This window comes from Electrophorus electricus, chromosome 24 (assembly GCF_013358815.1).
Source record: "Electrophorus electricus isolate fEleEle1 chromosome 24, fEleEle1.pri, whole genome shotgun sequence".
Lineage (NCBI taxonomy): Eukaryota > Metazoa > Chordata > Actinopteri > Gymnotiformes > Gymnotidae > Electrophorus > Electrophorus electricus.
The window spans coordinates 6013853-6033183 of NC_049558.1; the positions used below are offsets into that span (position 1 = coordinate 6013853).

At 41.4% G+C, this 19331-nt stretch overlaps 2 protein-coding genes and 1 non-coding gene across 13 annotated transcripts; 2 read left to right on the forward strand and 1 right to left on the reverse strand.

Annotated features, from left to right (window-relative positions):
* Positions 1-404: 404 nt before the first annotated feature.
* Positions 405-9624, forward strand: tpd52l2b (tpd52 like 2b). 11 transcript variants are annotated; one of them, XM_027006967.2, is made up of 10 exons: positions 405-643; positions 1483-1606; positions 2066-2217; positions 2404-2552; positions 5941-5988; positions 6467-6568; positions 7829-7855; positions 8381-8425; positions 9040-9088; positions 9204-9624. In XM_027006967.2, the coding sequence occupies exons 2-10, from the start codon at positions 1594-1596 to the stop codon at positions 9291-9293; spliced, it is 675 nt and encodes a 224-aa protein (XP_026862768.1). In that variant the 5' UTR covers positions 405-643; positions 1483-1593; the 3' UTR covers positions 9294-9624. The 11 variants fall into 11 exon arrangements, with proteins under 11 accessions (XP_026862768.1, XP_026862766.1, XP_026862771.1 ...); XM_027006965.2 differs by lacking the exon at positions 1483-1606 and having other exon boundaries at positions 407-643; positions 9204-9623; XM_027006966.2 differs by lacking the exon at positions 1483-1606 and having other exon boundaries at positions 408-643; positions 8384-8425; positions 9204-9623.
* Positions 9625-13467: 3843 nt separating this feature from the next.
* trnae-cuc lies at positions 13468-13539 on the reverse strand. The gene has a single exon. It is a non-coding gene; the product is annotated as a tRNA-Glu (tRNA).
* A 335-nt stretch (positions 13540-13874) lies between these two features.
* ppdpfb (pancreatic progenitor cell differentiation and proliferation factor b) lies at positions 13875-16153 on the forward strand. The gene is made up of 5 exons (XM_027007030.2): positions 13875-14034; positions 14829-14918; positions 15036-15113; positions 15493-15592; positions 15737-16153. The coding sequence occupies exons 2-5, from the start codon at positions 14864-14866 to the stop codon at positions 15858-15860; spliced, it is 357 nt and encodes a 118-aa protein (XP_026862831.1). The 5' UTR covers positions 13875-14034; positions 14829-14863; the 3' UTR covers positions 15861-16153.
* Positions 16154-19331: the final 3178 nt, after the last annotated feature.

The window sequence follows — 19331 nt, forward strand, 5'->3', positions numbered from 1 at the left end:
TTTCAAAACCTATGCAAACCTTTAAATGAAATTTAGTTGGATTCTAGGAGGGTGGACTGACAATGATGTGTAACTCCATCAGCACTGCTGTACCTGACGCACTCTCTCAGCACAAGGCCTATTGTCATACCACATTGCCAGTGTTATGTTGAGAACAGTCTGCCAAAGTACAATGGGCCTATGCAGTCAGTGGTCTTATAGTCAGGAATTCACTCATCATCAGTGGCATAGAAGGAATTATCTTACAAATTGTGCATGCTCTACTATAGGCTACAGTAGGGTGGTACTGTACAAAGGCGCATGGTTTTGTATAATGAATTCACGTTTGTTTGTCATATTTCCACATTCACTGTTCAGCAGTGCCATTTCATACCTCTCTCAGAAAACAAACTGCTTAAAACGTCATCTAAGCGCGCCGGAAAACAATATCTCAGTGGCCCATCAAGCTGAGCTGGCTGTATACGTCTGATGCCTGTGTAGAATCTCCGTAACGGATTTTTGTTTTGGATGTTTTCGATACAGCTGTATTAGTGCCTCGGCCAAACGTATTTTTATATAACACTCGACGAAAAAAATATTGTCAAGAATCATTTGAATAGAAGATCCTCTTGTTTGTTCGACGTCATGGATTCCGCCAGTCAAGGTAAAAAGAACTAAGAGTTCATTGCTTTCACTGTTGTTTAATTTCAGATATGACTGTAATTGTAGTCATTTTTGTAAGCAGTAATTGATGTTTGACCATAATAATTTTTTTGCTGGCTCATACGCAGTGACTGTTGTTGAAGGAGAAAGCAGGGCAGAGTATGCTATCAAATTACTCCACCGATGGCCAGTGTAGAAAAAGCGGACCTTCGAAACCCAAGTTTACCAACACATCGTGATCTTTTAAATTATGTTTTCCCATAGAATGCTACATGTAAGCGAAGTAATGTTCGCTTTTGCATAACATCAAACTCTGCATTTTGGTTTGTTTGTTTGGCACTGAAAGTTCGAGTCCTTCCTGGTGTATAAAACAGTTCGTTGCATACTGTGTGACGCTAAAGCTGCGGTAGGTAACTAATAGTTTCACCATGATGTGGAGCCGTTGTAGGGCTACAATGTAATATTGACGGGCACTTAGAGTGATTGTCAAATAACAAGGTTTCCTACGGCTTGCTTCTCGCATTTACTGAGGGTGTGGCAAATAATCGATTCCGTGATGCCAGTCGCTATCTAGTTGTCAGTTGAAGTCCGCTATCTTGGTCCTCTAGCCACACGATAGAGTAGTATTATCGCCTTGCATGTCTCGCACATGGCACGCTGTCACAACACCTCAGTTATATTGGTCGCATGTAACTTGCTGATATGTTTTTTTTTGTTTTGTTTGTTAGGTTTTTTTTTTTTTTTTTAACTATTGACTTGCAAATGCAGGTTCATACAAACTGTAGCATGAAAGAGAGTTTAGAATAACCGTTTTGTTGTTTTGTTTTGTTTTTGCCCAAGAGGGACTGTGATAGGTGTTTAAATGGTCGAAAGCTGTTGTTCAGAGAAAATGCGTAAGGAATACCCAGAGGCTTTCAACCCGTCATTAGAGCACGCGTTCGCTTCTTCCAGATGAGCACATACGGTATTGTTCGACACCCTGTGGTATTAATACATTTTCCATTTACGTGCAGCTCTGGCAGTGCAGAACAGTGCCATTGTCTGCAGACCTGAATAACATCGTCTCTGTGGGCGAAATGTATGAGGGGAAACGGCGAAAGGCAATGATTTCACCAATAAATACCTCTCCTATCCTTCATAGTGATCTTTACCACTGCAGAAAATACTAACACACCTGATGTTAAAAAAAGAGAATATGAGTCTAAAAAGTGCTTTGACTGACAAGGAAATAAATAGTTTGTAGGCTATCATGAATAACATAACCGATATAGCCTGCAAAACTATCAACAAAATGTCAGTTTGTTTCAAAGCAAGATCGAGAAGAATTGTAAATGTGCATCTATCTTTTGCTCTTGCTCTCTCGCTCACTGTCTGTCTTCCTCTGCCATCTCTGTCTGCTGTTCTCTCTGTATGTCTCACACAGACATCAATCTGAATTCGCCAAATAAAGCCCTGGGCTCTGGCTCCCTGGCAGAGGTCCCAGCAGAGGGGGGTGCCTCTGGGGTCGCACCAGTAACACTCCCCCCAGGGCTTACAGAAGAGGAGGCTGAAGAGCTGAGGATTGAACTCACCAAGGTAAACAACAGCAAATAAGTTACACATTTCCGGTCCTACACATTGCATTAATGTGCTCTCAAAGACCTAAACCGACCTAAGCCGCAGTCGATTTGTGTTGGCCCTGTCTCCAATGCCTTTGCTGTAATGTGTGGCTTTTGGCTGGTGTCACTTTGGTTAGTGTCACCGTCTTCACATGTCCCTCAGGTAGAGGAAGAGATTCAGACCCTACGGCAGGTGCTGCTGGCCAAAGAGCGCCATGCATCCGAGCTCAAGCGCAAACTGGGCCTCAGCCCCCTGAGCGAACTCAAACAGAACATCTCCAAAGGCTGGCAGGACGTCCAGACCTCAAATGCGTGAGTAAGCCCCACTCAGACCCTCACTACTTCAGCCCCTCTCCCCAAGCTCCCACCCTAACCAGGATGCAGATGGAGTGGTTCCAGAGCAAGCCCTGCTAGCTAAAGAGGACTTCATAGAAGGCCTGCTCCTGTTCATTGAACTAATCCTTCTGAAGCTCACAGCACTCTCCTTTGGCTAACTTGCGGTCCTCCCTGTGCTTCATGATGTCTGAAATCAGCTTCTCTCTCCGTTCAGTGTCGACATTCTGGATTTACATATAAAAGTGTGAGTGCACCAAGGAGACTACCAGCACCCCCACCAGTTAAAAGCTTTGAGTGCAATTGTTTTATCTACTGACTAGGCTGCTGCGTTATGAGAGAGCTTTGTGGGGGTGTCGGGTGAGTCAGGAGTGACTCACAGCCATTACTGATAAGGCTGATTTACCTTGCTGCTCTAAGCAGTTGTACTGGACAGTACTATGATGAAGTTTAGTCTAAAAGAGGAAGGTATGGGAAAGGCCAGCTCTCGGGGTCAGACTCTGACCAGTGACTGATGGCGGGCTACTCTGAAAACGTGTGCCACAGTAACTCTTCCAACGTTTAGCAGCAAGTTCTGCCAACAGCTCCAGTGGAAGCCCTCAGCACTATCACATGGTGTGCTGTGCGCTCCCGATCATAACCTGCATGTGTTTGTAGCTGTCTGAAAACGGCAGAGATGCCGCACCAGTGGCGCGAGAAGATTGTAGGATGTGATGTGTGAGTGTCTGGCTGGCTTTGGCGCATTTGCTGGGTGTTTGCTTCGAGCCCTCTCACCACCGAGCTGGCTGTCGTAAAAGCAGCCTTCATGTGGCATGGAAATGCCTGTTTAAGCAGGATTGGCTGCATTTCCACTCTAAATGGAAACTCAGGTCCAACATAGGCAGTATTTTATCTGTCTTTTTTTTTTTTCTTTAACAGCTTAAAGGCCTGTGTTAACCTTAAGCGAGGCAAGTTAACGTACATTTTATTGGGAAAACATGCAGTGGTATTCAGAGCTAGCTGATTTTATTCATTTTTGATGTTGGTAAATTTTTTCCTATTGTGAATAACGACACTCCAGTGGAGTTAGTGGAGAAGTTCCTGGCTCAGCAAAAATCTGGTAGAATTGCAATATTGTTTACAATGTGTAACATCCCAGAGCTACTGGGGTATCCTACCCGGAGCCGCTTGAGATTAAGTGCTTTATGCAGTGGTGCAGGGGGCAGTAGTGGACCCAAACCTTATGTATTATGACCATGCTAACTCTAGGTACAGCAGTACTTTGTTTCTCACTCGTCTTTAACGTGCTCTGTGAGCTGTGGCCTGCCTGAGCTCTGCCAGTGCTGGCCTATTCCTAAAGCCTCTGCAGTGGCACGAAACAAAGGCCCTGTGTGTTGTCCTTCCTCTCTTCAGTGCCAGTGGGTGTCTGAAACACTGATTTGCTGCCTGCCTCAGATAATTTACAGATAGTTTTTACTCCTCTGGCTCATTGCTTCATTTGAAGCAGATGATCTTCTGTTCCGTTCCTAGCAAGCAGGCTGACTTTCATTCCTTTTTGTCAGTTTTTTTCAGTCCTCACTTTGCTTCAGTATGTTCGAGAGTTGGACACATCAGTAATAACCTGGGTTGGCCATTGTTCGCTGAGCAACTGCAGTCCTCCTTGAAGTGGTCTTCTGCATCTTGGATAAATCCTAGCGCTATGGTGGAGTATCTTCCAGAAGAAGAATAGACTTGTCATGTTGAATTCTCGTGTGCTGGATGTGGGTTAAAGAGACTGACTGACTCTCTGTCTCCTTTTTTCCTCTCTTTTTGTCTTTTTCATTCTCGCTCTCTTTCTTATATCTATATAGCACACAGGAAAAAAGACAAACCTTATTTCTGCACTTTCTTAAGGAAGTGTAAAATTCTTACATGTTCTTTGTTTTTAATCTCTGACTTTGGTGGTTTCCCAATAGCAGTCCTGACAAAAGCATCACCTTTTATGAACTTAATGAATGCATGTTTTCACTTTAGGCTTGTTTAGGGAGATTTTGTAGGCCATTGTTCAGTGTGTGGGTACTTAAGTATGTTATATAAATAAATAAATAAATAAATAAATAAATAACCAAACAGACTTGAATATCTTAGGTAGCTGCCAATTAGATAGGGTGGGGCCTAACTAAATGGGGTGTGGTCTAACCAGATTGGATGTGACTTAACACGAGCCCAAAGTGTATGAATCTAGTCAGTTCCCACGTAACATTATGGAGTAGCCCCAAGGGCTTGGGGCAGTGCACCATGGACCATATTGGAGGCAAGCTCTGCACTTGTAGGGAAATGGCCTTTGTATTGCCTTTTTGCTATTTAACTACTATCTTGCCTACACCTTGTTGTTGGCTTACTAAACAGTGCTTTTGAGTCACGTGTGAGTTTGCAATGAAGAATGGTGAAAAGCTCAGATAACTCAGTGTGGTTCCCCTCCCCTCTAATTAAACTTGGCATGTGGGTGGTGTGTTCTAGAGTAGGAATGGCCTGAGATGCTACAAGTTCAGGACTGTGTGAGATCTCCCACTTCCCTCTCAAATCACACAGAGCCCAACAGCCTGGGCCACTTCTTACAGTAATGGAACTGTGGAATTTCACTGTAGCTTTGCTGATCGTGATCAAAATTGAAGTACCAGAAGATTATTCAGAAGAAGGTTGGATGTACTGATTTTCATCTCCAAGCTGCATGCAGTCGTCTCCCATGATTTAGCTTATGATTGTGCATTGAACGTCCTTGAAGAACTGAGAAACTTGCCACTCCTTAAGTTTCTCCCTGGGGAATATTCCTGGCCTAATGGCCCAGCCACTTGAGCCTCACCAAAATCTGCTAAATCCTGCCGTTAATGATTTTCGGTGCAGCCCATTTGTTGTGTTGAGGCAAGCAGGTCTGCAGCTATGCTCGATGATCACGGTGTGTGCAACCTGCACGCAATCTCCTAGCCAACGTGGTTCTGCAGCTGTACCTGTGAGCGTTAATGCTAATGCCCCGTAACCCGCGCTTTCAGCAGCCCTACATGCTACATCATGTTCCACATTTCCAAATTCATCTGCTGTTGTGTGGACACGTTTACAAACTGCGCCTTTACTGCGCTCAGCTGAAACAGCAGCACTGATGTGTTGTCAAGTTTAACAGCCCTTCTAGAGTTGCACTTTCCCTACCATTTTTTCACATGCATTTGGTTTCAGGTCGCTTAAGGTGGCTCTATGTTTGACGTGTGCTTGTGTTTTGATCCCGTCCGTGACTGTTCCTCTGTTAACGTGCCCCTGTGATTAATGTTCCTTAAATCATGCATGTCCTTAATCCCACGTTCAGCATTGCTTGTAAGAGTGGGAATATGAACATGTTCACCTTGTTTGTTTGTAGATATCTTTCAGCCTCCGCCACTCTGGACGACATTACCCACTCTGAAGTGTGAGTTGTCTTTGATTTCTCCCTTTTTAATTTTCTCCATGTTTCTTCGAGTTTCTCCCCACGCTGCTTTGCTGTGTCCTTTGTCCTTTGTTTTAATGTCGAGGGGTGCAGCTACTCTGTCATGGCTGCTCGTCGCGTTGGGGCTTTTTTTTTTTTTTTTTGAGAGCGCTCTCATTCATAGATCTGTTGCGCAGTGTGTGTTCCAGCACATTGGTGTGAATGCTTGGGTGCTTAGCGAATAGGCAGTCAATGTTTGGTCAGTTTCTCTGGCTTTGAATTCAACTACTTTGCCTCCTGCTGAAGTGTTAGCACATTGCTCAGTCTGTGTATCATCTCCCAGTGGACATAACTCCTTATGAAGGACCACATTCCTGTTGTCCAACAGCATTTACCCATGTTCATTTTTTTTTTCCTGTCTCTATCACTCCCTTTCTTCCCTGTCTCGCCACATTCCTCCTCTCTTCCACTCCTCTCACAGGTACAAGAAGACTCAGGAAACTCTGTCTCAGGCAGGACAGAAGACCTCCGCGGCCTTCACCACCATGGGCTCGGCTATCAGCAGGAAACTGGGAGACATGAGGTAAACTTTGAGCCGAAATGGCTCCGACCACCCTTGCTTTTCACTCTCATATTGGGTCGCCTCATGCATAGTCTCATTCTGCAGCCCCCAACAGTGTCCATCCTGCTGTGCCGTCGGCCTATGCTTCATGCGTCTGGTTTGTGTGTTTGTGCCATGTTCCATTAATGCTCTTGGCTAATGCTGCATACTCCTGTAGTACATTAGTGGTTCCTGTGCTGATCTTTCATTTGCTCTGCCTTCCTTCCTGCCCCATGCCACACGCTCTGTGCCCCTCTGGCTTCCGTGCTTTGTTCTGTGCAGTTGCACTGTTCTGTTTCAGTTTATCAGCCATAATACGAAGGTCACTTTTTTATGCAGGCAAGTGATCGATCGACAGTCTCAGGTTTTGTTTTGGGTTTTTTTTTTTTTTGCCTTTTTGCCTCCCCCCAAATGTCATCTGCTTATTCTCTGAGCCCTTGTTTACTTGGTTGATTTTAAGCTCTGTTGTATTTTACGAGTTACAAAACCCACACCTGGTTCCTTTTTTTGTACAAACTCCCTATTCATCACTCCCACACCCACACAACCCAAATGCACACAAAGGTTTGAATGACCATAGGGAGGTGGATGCAATGCTGGACTCTGACTTGCCTCATCTTTAAGTCTGCTAAGATGAGCCCCCATGCTATGGTGTTTGTCAGCTGGTCAGAATCAAAGCCCTGTCGGGGCTGACCTTCCATGCCGCCTCCAGTGCAGTACTCCTATAGCCAAAGTAATTGCTGTCTTTATCCTATCAAAGGCTCCCAGTCTATTAATGTCTGTGCAGGCCAGAGAGTCTTCTTTAAATGGTCATAACCAGACCAGCATTTTATTTCACAGGGTGGGTTTTAATCCAAATTATAATCCTGTAGGGCTATTGATGCATAATATTATTCACTAATGGCTGCTTTGGGTTTCATTTGAATGTTCCGTTACTGCCGTGTGTTTATTCCATTTAATCATCTGCATTTACTCCCATTCATTCTTCATTGTCATTATTCCATTCCTGACATTAGTTAACAGTATGACAGTGCTGTTCAAAATCAAACAGAGTGTGGAGTATGTTACCTAGAATAAAACACGTCAGCTATAATCTTGGTATAAATGCTGTTCTGTTGTATCTGCTGTTTTGTTTTTTGTTTCCCTGCTTGCCCTGATCTTGCCTGATGCTTGTTTGCTCACCCTGATTGGTTTTGCATTCCTCCTTTTTCTTTTAATCGCTGCACCCGATTGGCCCTACAGAGCTCTGCCTTTCTCTAACACCTTTGGGTAAGACTGATCAGAGCTTTAATTAATAATAAAAAAGTGACCATTAGTAGATCATTCTGGTGTGTGAATATAAGGAATTCTAGATGAAATGTGAAGTAATAGAATGTCTACCTGGTAAAAGCTTAGCAGTGTAGATACTATGGGCTTGAGCCACCATATTACATTCCTGACAGTTTTAATTTGTGAATACGTTTTTCTTAAATATTATTAAATTCCTGTTTTCTTTGATATGCCCTGCTTGTCTCTTGAGATTCCTTCTCTTGCACAATGGATATAATCCAGATATCAAATAAGCCTACGAAATATTGGTGCTCAGTGGGCTGTACGTTGTTTTTGTTTCATTTTGGTTATTTTGCTTGACTTTGTAAAAAATAAATAAATAAATGAATGAATAAATAAAACATAACCACCCACTTGCAGTTAGATGCTGGTGAAACAAAGTTGGTTGGCACTGCTTTGCTTCTCTTGTCGACGTTCCTGCTTGTTAACACCGGCACCTCTTGTCTCCTTTTAATGCATTCGAAGTAGTAACTACTCCATCCGCCACTCGATAAGTATGCCAGTCATGAGGTAAAGTATTTCAGATCATCTCCAGAGTCCCCTTAACTGTCCCTCTGTAGCCTAACAGCATGGCCCCAGGGAGGTACAGTGCATGTTACAAGCCAGAACTGAACTACCAAAAACTTAAAAAATGTAATGGCCTTCCTAATGATTGGAAATGTTCAGTTATACATTAACACAGCAACACTTGACATTAAAGTTCTTTTGGATATTAATATTTGCAGCATTAGGTAACATTGACATCCCATAACCATCAGCATTAATAAGCTGTAATTGAGGTTAAAGTAATTAGTGTTCAGTGTTGCTCACAAGCAAATACAGTATGAGGAACACTAGGTTGGTAAGGGGGAAAGAAACGGGCAGTTTTGTACGTTACATAGTGAAAGGAACAAAAAAACGCTTGTCTCTAAAATTTGGAAATAAAATTGTTAAGCACAACGGAACTTGAGGGAACCTTAATGTAAAGTGTAACCAATACATAGAACATGTTACTAAAAGATGATTGCGTGTGTTATAAAATTTTCTGTGTTCATGTGGATGAATTTGCAAAAAAAATTTAAATTTTTCATTTTGTTCTTTTTCCAAAATATTTGGAAATAAAAAACTTTATGCATTATTTACAGAAACTCTCCAACCTTCAAATCATTTGAAGACAAAGTTGGGAACCTCAAGGTAAGGCCAGATCTCACGAAGACATGCACATTAAAGCGGTACTGTAACCTCTACATCGTCTGAACCTCGTCTCATCTGCTTTTCTGGCTGACGGACTGTTTGCTTGTTGATCTAGTCCAAGGTGGTTGGTGGGAGGGCCAACGGCGGGGGCCCGCAGTCGCCGGGTGACTCTCCGAACCCAGCGCAGGACAACGCCCCGTTCTGAGGCACTGAGAACACGCCGCATGCTCCCCTGACCCTCTACAGCTGCCATCACTCCTCCCGCTCAGTCTCCGTCGGCCTCCCCCTCTCTCATTCAGCTCTCCCACCTAAGGCTTGCATGTGCACATGTCACCCCTCCACTCTCCACACACACACACACACACACACACACACTCTCACTCTCTTGCACCCCACAGCTTATGTAACATATAGTCAGCCAAAAGGGTTGTACAAAAAGAGAAAAAAGTTAAACCATTTTGTATTATAAAGTATTTTACACAGCTTTGCATAATGTTTTTACATAACTTTTATCAATATATATATATATATATATATATATATATATATATATATATATATATATATATATATATATATATAAATATAAATAAATGAGCGAATACAGATAACTATATTTAAACTGTACTGCCGAGCTTCACTCATCAGATGGTTAAGGAGTAAAAGAGGAGGCCCTATTAGCGTGGAGTGGGGAGGGGCTGCCGGCAGAACTGCTCACAGTAGGAACTCGCTGCAGTGTTCGATGCTGCTGCTCATTTGAGTCCTTTTCTACTCCAAGTACAATGTGAAGCAAGGCTTTGCTGCACCTTTGGTGAATGTCTAATCCTCTCTGTCTGCCTTACACTTTCTGTTGATTTTTGCTGGTCAAAGCATGTTACGTGAAGGTAATTTCGTATTGTCTTATTTCTCGGGTCGAGTTAGAGTGGCTGTCCAGGTGGGTTGTTTTTGTTTATTCTCTGTGTAGGTTGGAGTCCTCTTACCTTTTCTTTGTGCCATTGCTTTGCCAGCGATCTGAGGCTATTCAAAGACCTTCTGCTGTTGAAACAAAGAGCTCTTTCACCAATTCACACTCACACTAACTCACTGCAGGTGTCACTATTGAACATAGCTCTTACGTTAGCCTACACTAACTCAAGATGTAAAACACTGACTAAGACCGGTGGTGTCACATTTTTTTTGTTATTGATATTAAGTTATAAGACTGCCGATTTCAGCCGTTTTTATGGTAGCACGGTCACTTTTTTTAAACCCAAGGTCATGGGTACATGTTATTGGCCAAATTAATTTTGCTCTGTGTCTCTCTTCACCATTATCACCTTTTATAGGTGTCAAAGGGTTGAATTATTTCAGTAGTTTTACAATGCATTATTACTATATTCTTAACAAAAATTCAAGAAATAATGGTGTATGTTTTCCAAAAATAAGTACAAAATGTTGCCAGTAACACAGCAGGGGAACTTGGCTATGGCAGTTTCTTATGACATTTAATGAGTAGGTGGCTGACTCTAGTTATCATCAAGGGGAGAAAGACATATTGTATCAAACATACTTTCTGAGGGAAAGTTTAGAAAACCCTTGAGCTGCATATGTGTAAATGGGACTGGCTGTTGTAGAGTGCAAACACCATATAGCTTTAATGTAGGGATCATAGGTTAGCTGTACAAAAAGACAGGATTTGGTTTTCTCTGAGATTTGTGGAATAGTTATCATTTATGTTAATGTCTATGTTTGTATATCAATAAAGCATTCCTTCAAACGTTTACTGTGCCTGATGCTCTCATTTATGTGAAGTGTGAACTAATTAATCTACTAAGTTACATGTTCATGCTCACAATTGTGGTCAGTTTGTATTTTTAATATTTTAAAATCTTAACACTTATATTTCAGTGCGTTCGTGAGGAGGGTGAGTACTCAGCATTTTGGTCAATCTTAAGATACTAAATCCTTTTGTATGTAATGTCATTGTGTTCTCTCAGTGACAGAACCTGTGTAACTTTGCTTGTTTTACTCTTAGCTGAGCTGTTTTAGGTAGGCTACTTAAGAGAAACAACACTTAAGTGTAATTTTAGGCTTCTCTCCCCCTCTAATGGTCTGAAAACCTTTGGCTTCTGACGCATTGAAATCTTTTATCTCGTTCTTCCACCCTGAGCATGCATTACTAGTGCCTCTAGGTGGCAGCATATCACAGAATTAAAGCGTCAAGCTAAAATGACAATTGACGTCATTGAATTCTTTGAATAAAGAAATTCAAGTATTTGGTATTCTAGTGGTTCTGGAATGCTTACTACCAACCAGTTACATATAGATTAATACACTAAACGGTAAGATACTAAGTACAGTAACCTGTATAGTGAAGAATAAAAGAAATTCTGTCAGGCCATCAAGGCTTCAGAAGCAGGATCTCTAATTCTCACATTGTTCAGCTAGATTTGTGGTTTGTCTTATTGTCTTATTTAGGTTTGAATTCAGCCTGAAAATGTCTTCTGCATCCACATACACCTGGCAAACATTCATGTGAAATGTCTGTCATTTATTTAAAGTTAGTTCTGGTTCCATGAACTGTCAACCTTATCAACATACTTTGTTTGAGCTCTTTTTTGGTCACCAAATACATAAGTTACCCTGATTAAAAAGTTATAGTAGGTTAATTATTTACATACAACAGGTCTCTTGAGGTCATATGATGTAGTACAAGTAATTGTCAATGAGCTTTTTGAAAAGTATTCTATTGAACCATAGTGGAGCCCGAGCAGTGGTGTATTTACATTTTAAGAGCAACATTAGTCAACAACAGCAAATACCTCTGGAGCCACAAAGTCTTGCCAAAGCAGTTTGGTCAACATTTCTGGTACTGCTTCACTTAAGGGCAAAACAAAATGGAACAACCAAAATGCTCTTTGAATATGATTATGATGTGCCTGGAGCAGTTAGTCACATCTCACATATGTTCAGCACCACCTACGACAATGGACCCTGGACCAATTTGCTTATTACACAGACAGATCAACAGATGACGCTCTTGCATTGGCAGTGCACACTACACTGCTCTCTTACATCTAGACAAGAAAGATCTAGACATGAACCCAAAGATCTAGACCTAAGCTACCATCTGTTCAACTGGATCTTGAACTTTCTGACAGGCAGACCCCAGGTGGGGAGGATTGGAAACAACACCTCCTCCATGCTGACCCTAATCACAAGGGATATTTGTTTAGTCCCCTCTTGTACTCATTATACTGTACATACTGTGTTTGAAAATACAGCTCCAGTGTAATCTTCAAGTTTGCTTGATGATATCACCATTGTAGACCTCATCACTGGTGGAGATGAGACAGTGATCTCTCTTTGTAGAGAGATCAAAACACTGTCATAGTATTGCAGTGACAAAAATCTCCATCTTAATGTTAGCGAAACAAACCATATGATTGTGGACATTAGGAATCTGCAGGAGGAGAAAGGATATGCTCCTCTTCACATAGATGAAACCACCTCGGAAAGTGTCAGCAGCTTCAAGTTCCTTGGCGTTCATGTCAGTGATGATTTCACTTAACCCTTCCAAACCGGCAATATTATGAAGTCTGCACGCCACGAACTGTACTTATACCGGAGGCTGAAGAAATTTGGCCTGCCCTCCAACATTCTCACTGGTTCCTACCAATGCACCTAAGAGAGCATTCTGTCAGGTTTGATATGGCAGCTCCTCCATTAGCAACCACAAAGCTCTCTAGAGAGTGGTGAGAACAGCAGAGCTGATCACGAGAAACAAACTTCCAGCCCTACAGGACAGCAATCACGCACAAGGCTTAAAAGACCATATCAGTCTCCACTCATCCAGAACACAACCTCTTTTTCAGGCTGCTGTCCAGCAGGCAGCTTCGGAACATCCAGTCATGGACAAACAGGTTAAAGAACAGTTTTTATCCACAAAGCATCAGAGTATTGAACTTTAATCCTGATTTATCCTCTAATGCTGATTCATCAACACAGTTATAGTTATCTACTCCATGGTAAATATACACTTAAATACTAATATTCAGTTGCCCATTTTCTGGTTAACTCTAAAAGTTAAATCATTAAAGCACTTTACAGTTACAACTGAACAGACTTTACCCAGCTGCTCAGTTGCACATTTGTATATTTGAACTATTGCTGTTAATACAAAATGAACATCAGTACATTTTATTTTTGATATATTTTTATACTTTATACATACATCTTGCACTGTGAACTCTTTATATTTTCTATTGTTAGATTTATATTTATTACAATTGTTTGTTTGACTTAGTGTGCTGTAAGTCTAACCTGCGCCTCACTACATGTATTTCAATGTACGATGTGTCTGACATGCTGCATATATGACAAATAAAAAGACTTTAACGTTCCCTGACCGGGAATCGAACCCGGGCCGCGGCGGTGAGAGCGCCGAATCCTAACCACTAGACCACCAGGGAAACTAAGAGAAAATTCTATAAAAATGAATGTATACACAAATGTATACAAATAAATCTTAATGATTGGTATCTTAATGATTGGTCTTAATGAATGGTAAATCTTAATGAATGGTAGTTCTATAAAAATTCATATAATGTATACACAAATGTATAAAAATAAATCTTAATGATTAACTATTTAAAAATCGTTAATGATAATGCATTTGTCATTTGCATTTTTGATTTACAAAAACAATGGTGCTGGCTAGCTAGCTCATCTGGTTTGAGCCAGTTTTCGCCGTAGTGCCGTTCACTTAGGGACTGACGTCACGTACCTATATAAACGACCAGAGCCGACGTTGTTTTTAGACAGCACTGCAGTATCGTTACTGGACGTGGAGGGTTTCAGCCACCCAAATTTTTTCAAATGGGCCCCATCGCCTAGCGTTTCCTCTCCAAAGCCTCCGACTGAGTTGTATAGGGTGCTATAACAGCTTGAGCACGAACAGAAAGAAGGTGAGTTTAGACGAGATGCGGCTCCGTTGTGCTTGGTTCCTTTGTTAAGGTAGATGTTAACATAGCTCACCTAAGTAGATTTGGGGGAGGGGGCATTGCATGAGCCTTTGTCAACATAACCTAACTACTTACAGAGAAATTGTTAAATACGAACACTAATATTAACTTTGTCCATCCCTAAACTGTTTGCGGCGGTCACGTTGTTTAAAAATGCACAGCAGACGCGACTCAAACTGAAGATGTAATATTTCTATTAACCTCCACCTACTCTTGTGAGCTAAGTATACCAACATGAGGTATAATTTGACTCTTATCTAGCTACAAACGTCTCTGTATGGTAGATGCCATGTAGCTCCAAAACATCGGAATAGTTTGTTCCAAAGCGCGAAGAAATGTAAGCATTCATTCAAACTGACGAACAAGTGATACCGCATCTATGATAATAAATTGCAGTTAGTCACAAAAAAAGGAAATGTAAAGTAAATTGCTAGCGACATAAACATAGCATGAGCCACGAAGGTCAAAATATATTTAGTTCGTTAACTAGAGAGTTAGCTAGCTAAGTGTTCAATGTTCTGAATTTTAGACTGGTCACAACCCTAGAGTTGAAATAGAAACATTGTGATTTGACATAACGATTTGAGAGAAAAGTGTTTTATACACTTTTACGAATTCTGAATAATGACGTGTGTGTGTGTGTGTGTATATATGTGTATGTATATATATATGTGTATATATATTTATGTATGTATGTGTATAATATATAAAAACCAGACTTTCCATCTGCTTTTAAGGTTACCATCTTGGGCAAAGTTTAGACGTCTGGAGCATGGCTGCTATTCCATCTAGCGGGTCTCTAGTAGCTACCCATGACTATTACCGACGTAAGTACCCTTGAAGAACGGGGGGGGGGTGTTGGTCAGTACTAGAAGCGTCATGTTCTTGAATGGGGAAGCGTCATGACTGTTTGTCATCACCCGTGGGTGTCTGCTATTTTTCAGGGCGCCTTGGCTCCACGTCAAGTAGTAGTTCATGTGGCAGTTCGGAGTATACTGGAGAAGTTATTCCACATCACCCAAGTGAGCATTTACCCTTTTCAGCCTCACGTGTTTACATCTTGTGGTGATCTAGAATGACATTGTGGACCTTCTAAGAAGCTTTGTTGAGTGCTCCTCAACAAAGAAAAATGGTTTATTCGCATGGCAGCTGTACTGAAATGTGGGTTTCTAAGCAATAGACTTGTTTATTAGAGATCAGTTGTTTAGAAATGTGACAGGAAGAGTAAATGATCATCATTTCCATTGCTGGGTTTTACATTGCAGTGTTGGACATTTGACTAGATACTTCTTACAGCCACAGTACCAACTTGGATACCCTCACACAAAGGCCTGACTTGTCCTGCAGCATTTGCTTGCTGTTCAGCCCATTCACATTAAATCCTTTGTCCTTGTGTTTCAGGCCTGCCCAAGCAAGACTCTGGCCACTGGTGGTCGAGTTTTTTCTTTGGGAAGCACAACCAGCTGGGTATGGGCACCCTGACTGAGGAGGCACAGCAGAAGTGAGTCAGGAGCTTTTCACCCCATTCGTCCTGCTGCGTCATCTATGCTGTCATCCCAATGCTGTCAGATTTGTCCTACTAAACACCTTCACTGAAGGGTGTGCTTGTTTCCATGATCAACACTGTGCTGGTGGTTGTGTACAGGTCAGGGCTGAGTGTGATGGATGGGCAGGCGACATGCATTGCCCGGGATATGGTGATGAAGAGGCAGGTCAGTGAGAGCAGTGATGCTTGGAAGTCGGAGGCAGGGAGCTCTCCCCCTGCCTGAGTCCAGCTGGGGGATGGGACCAACGCTAGGGGATGGAAATGGCCCTTTTTTTTTTCTTTTTTTTTTTTTTTTTTTCTTTCCCCCCCCCCTTTTTGTTTTGTTTGTGGAATAGGCTGCATTTAGTACCTGTTTTTTATATCCATCCTCATATAAGAAACTAAAATTGAATACATTTTTTTTTGTACGTTTTTACATACCTGTAGCACTGTGGTCGGTTTTAAAAATGTTTGTTACTTATTTCCAACCTGTCACCATTTGTTCACAGTAACAATAAAAGATTGAAGCAGCCATAACCTTTGCACATGTGTGTGTGTAATACTTTCATAAGTAAGGGTAATCACTTCATAAAGTAAGGGAAAGCTAGTATTGTAATATTTGTATAATATTGCATACTTTTGGTTGTTCTGCAAAATGTGTATAAAAATATACAAAGGAACTATTGCATTATGGCTTGTGCTAAGGTGTACTTGGTGTAATCCTTATGTTGCTTTGTGTGGATTGTGTAAAGTTGTGCTGGCTTAGAAAGAATTACTTTCTGTCTTGTAGCATTTGTTAAAGACATTATACAAGAGGCATGTTAACTCTGCTTCAGCAGGTCCCCTCTGCATACATTCCTTTGTGCAAACTAGTTCAGCACTGTATGTGCTTCCACCAAAGCTCTGAAGATAGACAAGGGGTCCAAATGAATGTTCTTTGTGTGAAAAGGAAACAAGTGTGTTTACTGCTAGATACGACTATGTGGCGCAGTACAAAAGCATTGCTCTAAGCAATATTGTATCCCATTTTGGGATATTGTGCCCATTTTGATGAAGCACATAACATCAAACAAATGACAAAACAGTAGACAAAGTACTGTGTTTATTTCATAAGATGTGGAGCACAGTTTGGTTAGGGGGCTGAAAATCAGTTTGTGTTATCATTTTACGTGAGCACCAACGTTGGAACAGGAGGTTCTGTTTTGGTGAAAGCAATGTGTTGTGGGGCACATACATCAAACGGAGCTACAACAGAATTCCTCACTAAAAACAAGATTTTTTTTTATTCAAATGGAAATAAGCCCTTATACAGATCCCCAATACAAAGTGAGTGCACATGTCTACGCCAAATTTTCAGGTCAATAAGAATAGCTGAAAAGTGAGATGGACAGGGCTTTTTGCAGTGTTCTGTTCTGTTGTTTCTGCTTCTCTGCTTCCGTACTTGGCAACAGGTCAATGCAAGGAGAGCTGTGATTGGACACTCAGGGAGCAGGGAACACTGACAAGTGTGAGGCAGAGCAAGAATGGGAGGGAGCCCCCTCCACTGTGGGTGGAATACAGGGCAAAACATGGGGAATGGAGAGCCACTGATTCATCATGCTGCAGCCTCATTCCGTTCATATGGACTAGTCTTCTTGTTGCATACAATGTGATTAATGAGGAAAATCAACTCATCTCCACATAAAGTGCAGGTCAGCTGGATCAAGTCTTTAACCTCTGACCTCAAGGGTGGGAGGGGTGTGAGGGGAACCATTGTAAATGCACTGTGTCTGCAATGTTGCGTGAAGTGTTTTTAAGCCTTGTGAAGGATGTCTACTTGACCACACGGCCAGCAAGGCTTGGACGATGGGACGGGGCTGAACTGGACAATGGACTCCACCAGGCCACACGCACTAGCAATTCTGTAGGCTCCTGTGCTGAGAGACCTGCAGGGAGATGCAGAGACATCTATGATTGATGATCCTCATGACTGAGTTCTGAGACTCGAGACTTTTATGTGACTGTACCTTGTTGTGAGGGCGTAGCCACCCAGACAGTCACTTCTCTTTGACCTGGTTGTTTTAAACCATCAGAGAGATGGTATGCAGGATTCATTTTATCGGGGGTGCTGATACCTGCATGCAAACAGACAAATAAACCAGGCCTGGCATATGTTGTGGGTCATTGGTGATTCTTACAGGCACATGGTGATAGTGAAGTCAGAACGAAAGCTCAGAGAAAACTACTTATAAATCTTTTTAGGCTTACAGAAAAATGTACTCTGCGCTGGACCAGAATGACACTAGATTCTGTTGTTATGAATGTAATTTTACCAAAGTCTTTGCTTCGTTTATTGTTTTGTTTTTTTCCATTTAGCAACCCATAATAAATACTGTAGGTTTTTTTTAAAAAAATCAGTAATTATGCTTCTTTTTACACCCCTCCCAGTTAAATGAAAATAACATTTCTCTAAAATAGAAATGCATGTTTCTTAGTGTTTCAAACAACGAGGGTGTCTTATGAAATGCATGTTTCTAAACTGATATGTCAGAATATGTCAGATTATGACATATTTTTATGTCAAATCTTTTTACAAGTGTACACATTGTAAATGATAGTACAAGGAGTCATTCTGTTGCTGTAAGAAGCTGGACAGGATTTCTGGAAGGACTCTGCTTAACATTAGCAGGCTGGAACCTTCTGCTGAAGGGTTGAGCTTAGCTGGAGAAAACCAGGAGGAAGAGTGAGGGAGAGAGTTGGTAGGGAGCAAATATATCATCATGGAAACAGGAATAGGAACAGGAATAAAGAGGAAGTAAGCTAACAGGAAGGAGTTTCAGGTATGGTCTTTTGCCCAACTATTACGCTAACTCGGTTTTAAGCACTACGAAACATGCAGACAGTGATTTTAGTTTCTTTTTTATTCCATTTGTTCTTTTTTCACACTAATTAGAATCTTTCAAAAGAAGATGAGGGTCCACAGAAGGGACACTGTGTGCTGTTGGTCTTGGATTGTGTCCACTCATGAAAAAGTACAGCTTCAGAACAACAGCATGGTACCACACATGTTTGTCACTAGTCAAACATAGCACAGAGCTATAAATATCGCTGCACTTACTTTGGTAAAACTGATTCCGTGCTAGCAAACAGGCAGGAGAGTTCACACTGGTCATGGTCACATCTGTGTGTAAAACGCTTGGAAAGGCAGCTTTCCTTGTGCAACCTAGAAAGGCACAGAGATGAAGGTTAAAACATTTAAACATCAGGGGCCAACAAGCACCTCTTCCTAGGATAGACTGTTTTCCATTCTGAGTGGTGCCATCACAGACACAGGTTATGTACACGGATATCACAGCCTAGAATGGAAAACACTTTTTTATTTTTGCCAGCCAGCAGTCACATTGGGCCAGAAAAATGAACATCTTTAGCTTTTTTAATTTCTTTTTTTAATATATAGCATTGGTCTTGCTTTAGGGACATATTGATGTTATGGCAGGGTCCTACACATAAACTCTATGGAACAGGACTAAGGTATTTGCTGACAAAACCTTTTAAAGTTCTGTTAACATAAATTAGCTTGATATAAAATAAATGGCAACAGTCACTAATAGGAATTTTTCTTTTTAGTCAGTAGATATCTTTGGCTTGAACTATTTTATTTTCAAGGCATCACATGCTTATATGCTTATTACAGTTACATCTTTACATACTGCAATTATGTAAAGATAATAAAATA